The sequence below is a fragment of the Ictidomys tridecemlineatus genome, chromosome 1 (genome assembly GCF_052094955.1).
Source record: "Ictidomys tridecemlineatus isolate mIctTri1 chromosome 1, mIctTri1.hap1, whole genome shotgun sequence".
In the NCBI taxonomy this organism is placed as follows: Eukaryota; Metazoa; Chordata; class Mammalia; order Rodentia; family Sciuridae; genus Ictidomys; species Ictidomys tridecemlineatus.
The window spans coordinates 126,263,207-126,277,141 of NC_135477.1; the positions used below are offsets into that span (position 1 = coordinate 126,263,207).

At 39.1% G+C, this 13,935-nt stretch overlaps 1 protein-coding gene and 1 long non-coding RNA gene across 9 annotated transcripts in view; one reads left to right on the forward strand and one right to left on the reverse strand.

The window, feature by feature from the left end:
* Nucleotides 1-1,309: 1,309 nt before the first annotated feature.
* On the reverse strand, nt 1,310-13,038 carry LOC144377225 (uncharacterized). Its single transcript, XR_013437983.1, has 2 exons — nt 6,677-13,038; nt 1,310-1,683 (listed from the first exon to the last, which is right to left on the reverse strand). It is a non-coding gene; the product is annotated as an uncharacterized LOC144377225 (long non-coding RNA).
* Nucleotides 13,039-13,119: 81 nt separating this feature from the next.
* Nucleotides 13,120-13,935, forward strand: part of Tcerg1 (transcription elongation regulator 1) — a 65,570-nt gene continuing 64,754 nt past the window's right edge. For all 8 annotated transcript variants that reach the window (XR_002483825.3, XR_005728630.2, XM_021725697.3 and 5 more), the window contains exon 1: nt 13,120-13,242. Coding sequence is in view for 6 of the 8 variants with exons in the window: in XM_021725697.3 (XP_021581372.2) it covers nt 13,184-13,242 (59 nt within the window). In the remaining 2 variants the exon portion in view is untranslated. The remainder of the gene's footprint in view (nt 13,243-13,935) is intronic.

A 13,935-nucleotide genomic window follows, 5' to 3' on the forward strand; every position in this document is an offset into this window, starting at 1 on the left:
CATCTGTGTTAATAGACCAAGAGATTGTGAGTGATTTGTTGATTATTTCAAGAAAAACACAAATCAGGGTAATTTTAGAGGATGTGATCATCATTTAATAAGTGGATACTTAAATGGTCATAGGATAGCTTATTGGGAAGAAAATTGTAGACTCAAACATAGATGGTCATTCTAAAGCAGAATTCTAATCCATGGCTCACAGATCCCAGGTATCCATAAAGGGTCTGGAAAATTCATGAGTTCACCAACTGTTCACTGTCTGTTGAATGACAATTATTATTATGACTTTAATAATAATAATTACTGTCTTTTCTTTGTTTTCTACAGAACACAACGGTAAAGAACATACCTCTTTATTTTTCTTTCTAGTTGGACAAGTAGGCTTAGCTCTTTATGTAAGTCTTCAGTTGGGCAGAGTTCTGCCAATGCATGGGCAGGCACAAATGGAAGATACATCTTTATTTGGTCTGAGTGGAAGATATGTTTCTGTTTGGAATACTGATTTATTTAGCTATCATGGACTGAAGCCATTAAAAATTTAAATAGAAAAACTTAACTATCCTTGTTCTTCTTCCAATCTCATTGAGCTGCGTTCTGATGATTTTGCTGGTTATGTAAGTTTGCCTACAGCGAGGACAGGAATATCTTGTCCATCTGACAGTTGTAATTTTCCTTCTAAATTAATAAATTGGCACTCTGGTTTATGATGAATCTTTATGTGTTCAGTTTAATATAAGAGTTCTTGACTCCCATTTTGCCAACAAAATCTATTTGGGGAAAGTGTAAAGCTAGGAGTGCATATGTATTTTTCATGGTCAAGGGTAACTTGGGAACTTTCTTGGGACTCATGCAAATGAGCTTTTTTCTGGGGGCACCACTGTGCATCATTGTATACTTCTTGCCTATACCATTGGATGGGCATCTTATCCAATCCTCTCATTTTATAGGTGGACAGGCTAAGGCATCATTATAGTATGGCTGTGGTTGATCCTTGAGGGCTGGGCACAGTGCTGCATGCCTGTAATCCCAGTGACTCAGAAGACCTAGCTAGGCAGGAGGATCACAAGTTCAAAGTCAGCCTCAGCAACTTAGCAAGTCCCTAAGTACCTTAGCAAGACCCTGTCTAAAAAAAAAAAAAAAAAAAAAAAAAAGTAATAAAACATAGGGCTGGGAGTGTAGCTCACTGGTTAAATACCCCTCGGTCTCTGGTACCAAAAAAAAAAAAAAATTTTGGTTTGAGTACTTGTCATGATGGCCAAAAGGTGCAACTTATGCAGTTGAAAGGGAGAAATAAGGAATGTCCATGCAATTCTGCCCTTTTCAATGCTTTATTCACTCAAATCACTCAACACAATATTACTCTACAGGTCCTTAATCAAGACAATCCTTAATGCTAGGCACTGCAATAGACATAATCAATTCACAGCAAACTATTCTAGAGTAATTCTAAGCACTGCAAACACACTTAATCCGGACAGGCTCATGACAGACATTCCCTTTGTGTGCTGAGTTCAAGTGTCAGATCAAAAGTCTCAAACCTTAGGCTCCAAGTCCAGCAGATGCACACTCACTCAGACCATGGTAACTAGACAGGAACCAAGGCAGGCTTCTCTTGGGGTGGAGGGTGATAGGGAGAAGTTGCGGCTCTCACCAGGGTCAAGGCGTGGCTGTAGAGTTTGAGAACTATGAGGAGAATGCAGAGGATCAGCAATACTTCAAGGTATAGCTTTATCTTATCTGTCAGCAGATAAGAAAAGTAAAGATGATCATGATACAAGATAATCTAACAGAAGCTAAATTAGATGGATAAATAATAAGTGCATCCTTATAGAGGAGATAACATAGCACAAATCTTGTGTTTAACTTGAAAAGTGTTAGGATATCAGTCCAGGCTCTCTTCAGGCTCTCAGTGTGAGGGCATTATTGTCAGCTGGCTGAATGTCTGTTAATTTGCTCTATTATTTATACCAAACTTTGGGACTTTTGACCTCCCTTTCAATCCTTATCAGTTGCCTCCAGATCTCCCAGTGATATCATTTACCCTGGGGTTAAAACATCTGCACTTGGGGTCCCTAACCTAATCTTTTCGCCTTTCCCTCTTATCAAGTGCCTATCCTCTTACTGGGCGAGGACTGCCTGCCAGAGGCTTCACTCTGAGCTTGTCAGGGTGGGGAGAAGTGACTTGTTTGTGCCTGAGGGCCATACTAGAAGGATCTGTTAGGTGTGCCTGGAGAGACTGCAGGTTTCAAACTGGAATTTTTAAAATGGAGTTGCTTACGCTCAGGCCTAAGGCCATCCTCACAGTACTTAAAACAAATTTTAAAATCTTTATCTTGAAATAATTTTGGATTTATAAAACAGTTTTAAAGTTAGTGCAGAGATACTCCATACCCCACTTCTCTTAATAGTAACTTATTATATAACCAGGGAATATTGATCAAAATGAGAGGTAAATATTAGACAACAGGCTTTATTTGGATCTCCTCAGTTTCTTTTTTTAGTGACCCTTCCATTTCAGTATAGAGTCCAGGATACCACAATACATTTAGCCAGCATGTCTCCTTTGTTACTTAACCTGTGATGGCTTCTGTTTTTCTTGACCTTGCCCTTTTGAAGAGTGCTGGTGGGTGATTGTCTCTCAGTCTGGGTTTGTTTAAGGCTGCCTCAGTTTAGACTGCAGTTGTGTGGGGAGGAATACCACAGAGGTGAATGCCCTATGTTAGGCATGCATGTTGTCAGGGATACTGGCCTCCATCACCTGGTTCATATGATGTCTGCCAGGTTTCTCCCCTCTCACTGTACACTATATTGATTAGAAATTCAGTCACTAAGCCCAACTCACACTCAAAGAGAAGGGCTTAAACTTCCATCTTCTGGAGGGAGGAGTATAAATAATTTGTGAATTTAGGTTAAAATAACTCCAATATTTTGTAAATTTTGGGTGGAGATATTTTGAGGCTCTAAAACAACTCCCTTTTTTTCTGAAAAAGTTACCAACTTTTGGTGCTCAGCAGTGAATTTTGCCTGCAGCAGGTATCACTGTTGTGGTTCTAGTGGTGGATTTTCTGTTTTCCTTGTTTCTTTTACATCTATTAGAAATGATATTTTTTAGGGATATCTCTTTGTACCCCAGCATGTTCTGGCATCTAGCATCTTTTTATCTAGCTCCTCACCTTTATCAGCTTGAACAATTCTTTCCTTGGTAGGTATCTTTTCTTCTAAAAGATTTATGCACAGCAGAATACAACAGACACTAGTATTGCTAAATGTATAAATGTGGCTGCATAACCAATGTGATCCTGTAATCTGTACACGTAGAAAAATAAGAATTCATACCCCATTAAATCAAATGTATGATATGTCAAGATTATTGTATTGTCTCAAGCAACTATAAAAAATAAAATTAAAAAAAAGATTCATGCACAAATTTTTCCCCTCCATTTTGTGGTCATCACATTTCCTATAAGTTTGGGCATTTAAAAAAAAAAATCACACAGGCATGAGGCTCCTGGGTTCTACTCCCAGCACAGCTAAAAAGAGAAAAGAATAAAAGAAAAAAACAATCACATCTACCATTGTTGTCCACTTTCCAACAAAAAGTTAAATGCAATATTTGTGCTATTATCTCCTCTATGAAGATGCATTTATTATTTATCCATCTAATTTAGCTTATGTTAGATTATCTTGTATCATGATTCATCTTTACTTTTCTTATCTGCTGTCAAACCATAGACCAAGGATAGAGATACATTTTTCTGTGTATCAGTTTAAATACTTTTATGCAGTTCTTTGTCTTTTAATATTTCAAGGGCCTAGAATATTTTCTCTATTAATGGAACTTTTTCAAACATTAAATAGCAGAGAGGTTAGTACCATAAACTTGCATCTACTCATCATCCAGCTTCAAGAATTATCAAGTAATAGTCAATTGTATTTTTTTTTTCATCTATATCTCCCTCTACTCATATCCCACTCTTATTTATTTTGAAGCTAATCCAGATATGTTATTTCATGGGAAAGTCTTCAGTAAGTGTTAGAATGATTTTGTGTCAATCAGAAATGGTCATCAATTAATCAATTTGCTCACTGACTTATTTATTGAATGGCACTGAGCTGGGTTCAGGGGAAACAGTGATGGAAAATCATGACCACATTTCCTACTTTTTTAGAGTCTATATTCAACTGGAGTCTGAAGTCACTATCCAAGTGATTTTTTTTTTTATAGTTGGTTACAATACCTTTATTTAATTAATTTATTTTTATGTGGTGCTGAGGATAGAACCCAGAGCCTTGCATGTGCTAGGCAAGTGCTCTACCACTGAGCCACAACCCCAGCCCTGTCTGAGTGATCTTTACCTAACTCAATTACTTCATTCTTAGTTAGGGTCGTTAGTCAGCTTTTTGTAACTGTGACCAAAACACCTGACAAGAACAGCTTAGAGGAGGAAAAGTTTATTTTGGGATCATGGTTTTGAAAGTTCAGTCCACTGTCAGCCAGCTCCATTGCTCTAGGCCTGTTCAGGTAGAACATCATGGTGGAAGGGCAAGGCTGAGGAAAGCTACCCAGTGGGGAAACAGAAAGAGACTCAGTGAGGAGCCAGGGACAGAATACAATCTTCAAGGGCAATCTCTCAGTGACTTACTTTCTCTGGCCACATCTACTCAGCTACTGTTACCACCCAGTAATCCATTCAAATTATTAATCCATTAACAGGATTAATCCACTGATAAGGTTACAGTTTTCATAATCTAATCACTTTACCTCTGATCATTTCTGCATTAACACATGAGCTTTTGCAGGGGACAGCTCATATCCAAACAACAAGGATGATATACAACTTTACAACAAAAGTAAATGGATAATATATGGAAATCTGAGCATCAAAATGGTTGATTATAGTTGATTGAAAACAATTTGCTCTATTAAAAATCCATGAATCAGAATAATACTTAAAGAGGAAATCAGAAAAATAAATTTGTTTCCAGATGAGATGCTTATCAATTCATCTTTTGTTTTGAAAATTGATGAAGGAAAAGAATTAAGCATTTATCTACTTTAAAAAATAGAATAGTATTTTAAGGTAACTAGCTCCTGTTATTGAAGGAAATCTCTAATTTGCAGAAGGCTGTCAGCAAGTAAATGTAGCAGGTAATATAAAATTAGAAAATCATTAGTTTGCTGCCCTCAAGGAAAGTATTGATTCAGGAAAGGATAAAAGTTTTAAATCATTAGGTTAATGGTTGACATGAAGGTTGACCATTCATTCCATTTGGCCTGAGATGGTCCTAGTTTATGACTGTTGTCCAAGTATAATTATTAATAGTGCTCTTTTCAGTCTCAGAGTGATGGTTTGGATAATAAATTACAGGTTAACCTTATGGATAGTTAACTGAATTTATGAATGAAGCCAAAATAATATCATGAAGAAAATATTCTAATTACCATGGAAGCTTGAACTGTTATCATTGTTCCCCATATCAATCTCGGTTTCACTAAGGGTAGAATAATCAGATATGCATTTCTCCCGATGTAATACAATAGAAATACACAGCACATTTATGAAGTTCTCTTGTTAGAAATCTTCAACTTTGGGCTGGGGTTGTGGCTCAGCAGTAGAGTCTATATTCAACTGGAGTCTGAAGTCACTATCTGAGTGATTTTTTTTTTATAGTTGGGCACAATACCTTTATTTTATTTATTTAAAATAAATGAAATATGTGAGGCCCTGGGTTCAATCCTCAGTACCACATAAAAATAAATAAATAAAATAAAAGATATTGTGTCCAACTACAACTAAAAAAAATAAATATTAAAAAATAAAAATAAATAAATCGTCAACTTAAACATTATCAAATCTTCAGATCTTTCTGAAATTATAGAAAACACAAAGGTTAGAGGAAGCAATCAGAAAGACCCAGAAGGAAAAAATAGCTTGGCCTTCAGCAAATCAGTGTCATGATAAAAGGGGCTGTTCTAATTTCAGAGTATCTTGGCATGGTTCTGAATTGGACCTTAATTTGGCTAAACTGCTGAAAGGGACATCTTGGGGACAGCTGGATAAATTTAAATATGAATTTAGTTTTACTGTTGATTTTGTTACATCTGAAAAAATGTGTGTACACACTTTTTTTTTTGTACTGAGGATTTTACTCAGGGATTTTCTACCATTGAGCTATATTCACTGCCCTTTAATTATTTATTTTTTAAATTTGAAATGATATTGTTAAGTTGCTGAGGCTGGCCATCGTCCTGCCTTAGCCTCTGAGTCTTTGGAGTTACAGGCATGTACCACTATGCCTGACTTGAAAATATTTTTGCTGTGTAGAAAATTGTAGGATTTTATGAAGAGATACATACTGAATTGTTTAGGGGTAGAATGTTATGTCTATAATTTGCTTCAAGATACTTCAGCATCAAAAACAATAAGTTGGCAGGCAAAAATATAAAATATGTAAAACATCATGCACAGCATGTTCAGTGCCACAATATGTAGTAACAAGTGGTTAGAATATTCTAATATTGTTACCAAAAGTCTGGGTCTTCTGTCTTGGGCATTCTTTTTTCCCTCTTTTAGATTACTTGTGGTAACAGAAGAACACTGCCATATTGTGATCAGCTTCATAGAGAGGTCTGTGTGGCATGTCCTTAGCCTAATAACCTGAAATGAAATGATACCTGTCCATAACCAGGTGAGTACACCTGGAAGCAGATCCTTCAGCATCATGTGGTCTCTGCAACCATGGCCCACAGCCCAACTGAAACCTCAGGAGAAAACTTCAGCCGAAGATACTTAGGTGGTACCTGGATTCCTGATGTACAGAAGCTGGGGAATAGTATATTTTGTTATTAAACTAGTAAGTTTAGGGATGATTTGTTATACACAAGTAGATAAATAATTCAGATAGGAAAAATTTATTTGGGTGAAGAAGGCAAGAAAAGCATTATGGGCAGAGAGAAAACATGTGACATAAGCATCCAAGATGATGGGAGTCTTTGAGGAACTAAAAGAAATCAAATATGATTAGAACTTATAAAACAATGAGGAAAGATAAAGCAGCAGAGATGAGCATGCTGTGGATTTTGAGGCTTATGAAGACAATGTCAAAAGTCTGTTCTTTACCCTTGAGGCAATGAGAAGTCCTTAAAAGGATTTAAGAAACCCGTGTTAAAGAGGCTTAACTGGCTGATCACAGAGAATGGAATCAAGGAGGCAAGGAAAGGAGCCAATCTGGAGGAAGAGCTGAGTCACCCAGGGGTGGTTGTGGAAAATATGTGCAACTGCCTTTCTCAACTCAGACTTTGAAAAGGTCAGCAGTGCTCTATGACCTTACTCTGGTTACACAAAATTGGCGCAGGGAATGACATACAAATCAACACCAGCTAATATGCTGGCTACCCAATGACCAATCCGTTTCTTTTCTCTCTGAAGAATTTGTACTTGTAGATAATAAGAGATTTGGCAGTGATGTGCAGTCACTAGACAGCGAGGCAAGCTAGGTGTTGCTTTTCTATCCACACTAAATAGGATGAGTGAGGGTAGGACATGGGCTTGCAGAAAGAGCAGGCAAAGAGGAGGGAGAAGTCCTGTGGCCCAGGAAGGAAAGGCAGAGAAGGGAAGCTCTTCAGGTCCTTGCAGCCTTGCAGCTCCTGTTAAAGGTCAGGCCAACTCGTCTTCCTGTCCATAGATTTCATGAATTCTCTTTCTTCAACCAATACCCATTTCACTGGCATTGACTTTCGATTCTTTCCCTTGCAACCAAAAAATAAAAATAAAAAGTTTTTTTTTCATAGAATAGATTTCCACCTCATGATTGAATAGATAATTTGATTTCTATTTGTGGGAGTTATGAGGCAAATGCTCTGTTTTATGCTGTTGACCCTTCTGTATTACTGAAGGCATATCTTTGGAGTTCTGAAGATGCATTTGCTTCAGTTCAGGAATTCTCAGCTCCATTCAGGCAGTCCATTGCTGATTCTACAGAATGGTCAACACTACCATAATGATTTCTGAGTTCTCTCACATTCTTAGATCCTGTGAAGAATATGGGAGGTGAGAAACTTTTGTTCTAAATTCCATAATTGGGTCACAGTCCAATGAAGTAATAGAAGGGAGACACAACTGAGATGCCAGCTAAAGTAGTATTGCTGGCTGTCTTCAGACACTGGTACAGAATGGCAATAGCACGGGAAGACTTTGTATCCTGCTGATTGGAGGTAGAGCGTATTGGTTATAAACGTGGGTTCTGGGGCCTGATGGCCTCAGTCTGAACTCCAGTTTTCTCAATCACTGCTAATTGCATGATAGGGAGTAATTACTTAATCTCTCTGTGTCTGTGTTATCTATAAAGTGAAATAATAACAATGCTTATATCATAAGGTTTTTTTTTTTATAAAGGTTGAAATATGTTAACACATTCAAAGAGCTTAAAACTGCTGGGCACAGCTGGGTGAGGCAGTGCATGCCTGTAATCCCAGCAGCTCGGGAGGATAAGGCAAGATGATTGCAAGTTCAAAGCCAGCCTCATCAAAAGCAAGGTGCTAAGCAACTCAGAGAGACTCTGTCTCTAAATAAAATACAAAATAGGGCTGGGGATATGGTTCAGTGATTGAGTGCCCTGAGTTCAATCCCTAGTACCCCGCCCCCCTGCAAAAAATAAATAAATAATAACTGCTGGGCACAATGGTGCAAGCCTGTAATTTCAGAGACTCTGGAGGCTAAGGCAGGAGGATCACAAGTTCAAGGGTAGCCTTGGAAACTTAGTGCCAAAAAGTAAAAAAGCAAATTAAAAAAGGCTGGGGTTGTAGTTCAGTGTTAGAGTTTCCTTGGGTTCAATTCCCAGTACTGAAATTAAAAATAAAATGCTAAAGCAGTGCCTTGCATAGAAAATAGTCGATATGTTACCTGTTAAATGAGATGCTTATATAATATGCTCAGCATACTGAGGACTCAGGAAATGTAAACTACTATTGTTATTTTTTGCTGTAATCCTGCATGTTGTTTTCATGTTTCCTATTTGTAGTAATACTTATCCAGATGTTATCTCTTAGTTATCTCATTGTCTTCATATACTTGTGTGCAAAAAGTAAAAAGTATCTTGCTTTTGACCTTTGTAAAGCACTATCAGACAAAATGCTTTATCTGTCTTATAATTTTTAATCTGTCTTAGTCCTTCAGACTGTTATAATAACATACCATATACTGGGTGATTTTAACCAACAGAGTTTAGTAACTCCAAGAAAAAGGTGCTAGAAGATTTGGTGTCTGGTAACGGTCCTCTTTCTCACATAACTTTTTCTGTCTAACCTCATGCGGCAGAAAGAGTGAGGGTTCTTTGTTTAGTTTCTTTTTTTTTTTTTTTTGGTACTGGGGATTGAATCCAAAGGCACTTTACCACTAAGCCACATCCCCAGCCCCTTTTTATATTTTATTTTGAGACAGGGTCTCATTAAGTTGCTGAGGCTGGCCTCAAATTTGCAATCCTCCTGCCTCATTTTCCAGAGTCACTGGGATTACAGGGATGTACCAACACACTTGGTTTCTTTGTTCATTTTTATGAGGGCATAAATCTCATTTTTGAAATCTCTGCCCCTATGACCTAATTACTCCCAAATACCTCAGCTCCTCACATTGGGGGTAAGAATTTCAACATATGAAATCTGGGGGGACATAAACACTCCAATCATAGAAGTCTTAAATCAATTCTGTAAACAAATATTACTTAGTGATGGTTTTTAGTTGCTGTGTATGCCATGGTAAATAGCTTACATATTATACCTCATAATAATTCATTTTCAAATCAAAAAGCTGAAGCTATGAGAAGTCAAGTAACTTGTCCAAGATCATAAAGCCAATAGTGGGCAGAGCCAGGACGAGACACAACACCTTTTTATTTTAATTATTATTATTTTTTAATGCAGTGCTTAGGCTCCAACCCAGTACCTCACACATGGCAGGCAAGTGCTCTTACCAATGAGCTACAATCCAGCCCACTAGAGCCAGAACTATAGAATTCTGATCTCATTTACTCAAAGCCTATCAGCAACTGCTATCCATGATGCCTGTGAGGTGGCTGGATGTGTATCCAAATGACATTGTTTCTGGGGCTGGAGTTGTGGCTCAGTGGTAGAGTGCTTGCCTGGCATGTGTGAGACCCTGGGTTCAATCCTCAGAACCACATATAAATTAATAAATAAAATTAAAGATCCATTGACAACTAAAAAGTATTTAAAGACAAACAAACAACAAACAAATGGCACTGTTTCTCGGAACTCTTTTTAGATATTTCAAAGACTAGTGTTTCAAGAATAACAGCTGCACCTTTGCTGTAGACAATACTGGCCTTCTAGGTGAGTGTTGCTAGGATCTGGGGATTCAACTTTGCAACTAGAGGAAAGAGGAGCAAGTGACACGTTACACAGGATATCTTTCTGATTTGGGTGAGATTTGCAATTTGGTGGTCTCCAACTGGCTTAGGTGTGAGAAGCATACCTGGACCTGAAGCCTGACTTCCACTCTTATCAACTTTGTGAATGTCACCTTGCACTAGTCATATAATATCTGAGCCTCAGTTTCCCCATTTGTAAAATGAGAATACACCTGCATTGTTGAGCTGTTGAGGGGATTAGAAATAATATATATAATATACCTACCATGGGTTTGAGATAGGTGTGCAAAAAATAATAGTTAAAAAAAATGCCTGATTCTGCAACGAAATGATTTCTCCAGGGTCCCTTCTGGGAAATATTTTCATAGTAGCACTTAAACTCTGATGCAGTAATTTGTTTTAAGCCAACACTGTTTCTCCATCTCACTTTGATATACTAATTTTGGAGATCTACAATTCAATTGTTATCAATGGGGCAAGGATGGTATTATTCTATTCTGAACAGCTATGTATTATTAATATGTATTAGTATGTATTATTAGTAAGGGAAGAGTCATCAAGCTTTGACTATAGAAAGTTCATTTGGTCTCTAAAAAGATGAACTGAGTCTCTTTAGTTCCCCCCTCCCCCACATTGATTCAATAAAATGGTTCACTTAAGAATAGTGGTGTTGGGACTGGGGTTATGGCTCAGAGGTAGAATGCTTGCCTTGCACATGCAAGGCCCTAGGTTTGATCCTCAGCACCACATAAAAATAAATAAATAAATAAAGTTATTAAAAAAAAAAAAAAAAGAATAGTGGTGTAGACACAGCTCAGGTCAGATATTCACAGTATGCTTTATACAACTATTGAGTGCAGACTGCCTGAATTTTAAGGAAATGCTTATATGAATAAACTGTAACAACGAAACAATGAAATGAATGTGATATATATGAATATATTCTTAATCTATTTTAAAATAAGAGTATATAATAAGATATAAATATCTTAAATTTAGATATGAATAACAATAAAAACTTGGGGCAGGGAATGTGGCTCAAGTGGTGGCGGCGCTCGCCTGGCATGCGTGAGGCCCAGGTTCGATTCTCAGCGCCCCATACAAACGGGGATGTTGTGTTTGCCGAAAACTAAAGAAAAATGGGTATTAAAAATTCTCTCTAAAAAAAAAAAAAAAACCAAAAAACTTCCAGGTAATAAAACTTTCAGTACTTCTGTAAGGAGTTTCTTCAAGTGATGGTTGATTTTCATCTTTTATATATTCCCATCACTCAGCTTCTAGAAAGATCTATCTTGAGATGTTGTTGTTGTCCCTTTTCCCCAAGAAGGAACTGGTTTGAGGTGAGCCATCTGTACCAGTATATTTTCAGAATAATTGGCCAGGACTTGGGATAAGCTGATGTTGAAAAAGGGCTCTTACCCCTCCAACCTCCTCTTTTAGGCAGACAACAGTTTGTTTAGACATCACATCTTTAATGAAATTTTCATTATCCTTTCCTTCTCTGATTAAAACTACACTTTCAGCCTTTAAACTTTTTTTTTTTTCTTTGATACTGAGGATTTAATCCAGGGGCGCTTAACCACTGAGCCACATCCCCAGCCCTTTTTATTTTTTATATTTTTTGAGACAGGGTTTCCTTAAATTGCTGAACTTGTGATCCTCCTGCCTCAGCCTCTGAAGTGGCTGAGGATTACAGGTGTGTGACACCCCGCCCCAGCCCTTTGTAACATTTTTCTCCTACAAGATTGACTTTGAATATTTAACTGGGATTCAGCATAGCATGATTTTTAAAAATTGAAATATAATTCACATACAATAAAATTCACTGCTTAAGCATTACAATTCAATGGTTTTTAGCTTATTTACAAAGTTGTGCAACCATCTAATTCCAGGTCATTTTCACCAACCCAAAAGAAACTCCATACCTGTTAGCAGTCATTTCCAATTCCTCAACCCCACCCCGCTCCTGGAAATCGCTATTTTCCTTTCTGTCTGTATGGATTTACTTATTCTGGACATTTCATATAAATAGAACTATATACTATGTGCCCTTCCGTATCTGGCCTCTCAGTACGTTTTCACGTTTCATCCATTTTGCAGCGTGTATCAGTACTTTCACTTTTTGACAAGTGCATTTTGAGACTGAGTGGGAAACGGTAAATCTGTAAATTGCACTCTTCCCTTTTCCAATTTACATTTCTTAATGCAGCAACTTATATAATGACCAAAGAAGGTAACTAATTATTTAGCATAATTGGGAAGTATGTTTGTCACTCATCGTATATTATTTAATAATATGCATACATAGAGTTACTGTAGAGCTGGGAAGTACGTGGTTCCATAGTAATGCTGTGATTGGTCTACGCGCGACCTATGTCGATTTTGATTGGTTCACCCGAACAACGTGGTCTCAGTCTGAGCTACTAATGGCCAACATGGCTCCACAACTAGCTCCTGGAAACCAGCAGACACGTGGCTACCAGAGGCTGGGGCGAAGGTGGGAGGACCTCGTTTTCCTTACCGCAAGGGGGCGCCGGCTGCTCCTCGTTGCCACAGTCTCATTTCCCAGAAAGCCTCCGACAACCAATCAACTGGCGGTCTCAATACCGCTTTCAAAGTCGGCGGGCCCTTCGGCCAATAGTAAGGCAGACACCACCCCTAACCTCAAGATTGATGGACAGTTTCACCAATTATCTCATAGAGCTCAAATATCTCCGCCTCTCTCGCATGGGATTGATGATTCTTCTGACCAATAAGGAGCGCCAAGTCGGCGGGTGGATGAACGCGGCCCTCTGTAATGGCGGAGCGTGGCGGGGACGGGGGGGACGGTGAGCGGTTCAACCCGGGGGAGCTCAGGTAAGCGACGCTCCCTTTCCTCACATCTCGGCGCGCTAGAGTCCCAGGGATTACATCCGCTTGCGGAGATCCGGGATGGACGGTGGGCCGGAGTCTCGGCGGCTGTGGGCGAGGACCGCATGGGGTTGGCGAAGGGGGAAGGAGAAGGTGGCTTGAATGAGAGACACGGGCCGCGGCCTCTTGTGTGTTCTCCGCAGCTCCCAGCGGGTTTCGTGGGACCTCGCCTCCCCTCGCGACCCGCGGGCAGGGTCTGGCGCTCTCGCTGTGGGGCCCCGCCTAAGCCGCGTGCCGCCTCCGCCTCGGCCGACTTCAGCCTACATCAGTCTCACTCCCGGCTGCTCCGTTGGCCCGGTTTCCTCACGGGCGCCCCTTTACTCGGCGGCTAACTCCCGGGACCTTTCGCCCTTTTTGGCTGAGCCTTTTCTACGCCCTCCGCGGCCCTTTGGGGCCTCCGCGTTTGTCTTGTTAGCCTGTCTCCCACATGACTTGCAGCCTTAACTTCATGTGGCTTTTCTTCCTTTCTCGAATCTATCTTTTTTTGCATGATATTCTGTAGTTGTGAATAGTCACTGCAGCAGCCGTTCGTTAGGCGCTTACGATGTGCCAGTAAGTCCTTACTTAAGGTTTTCTCATTTACTTCTCACAACCATTCTTTGGAGTAGTTGCTATTTTCATTTTGCAGGCCACAGGCCA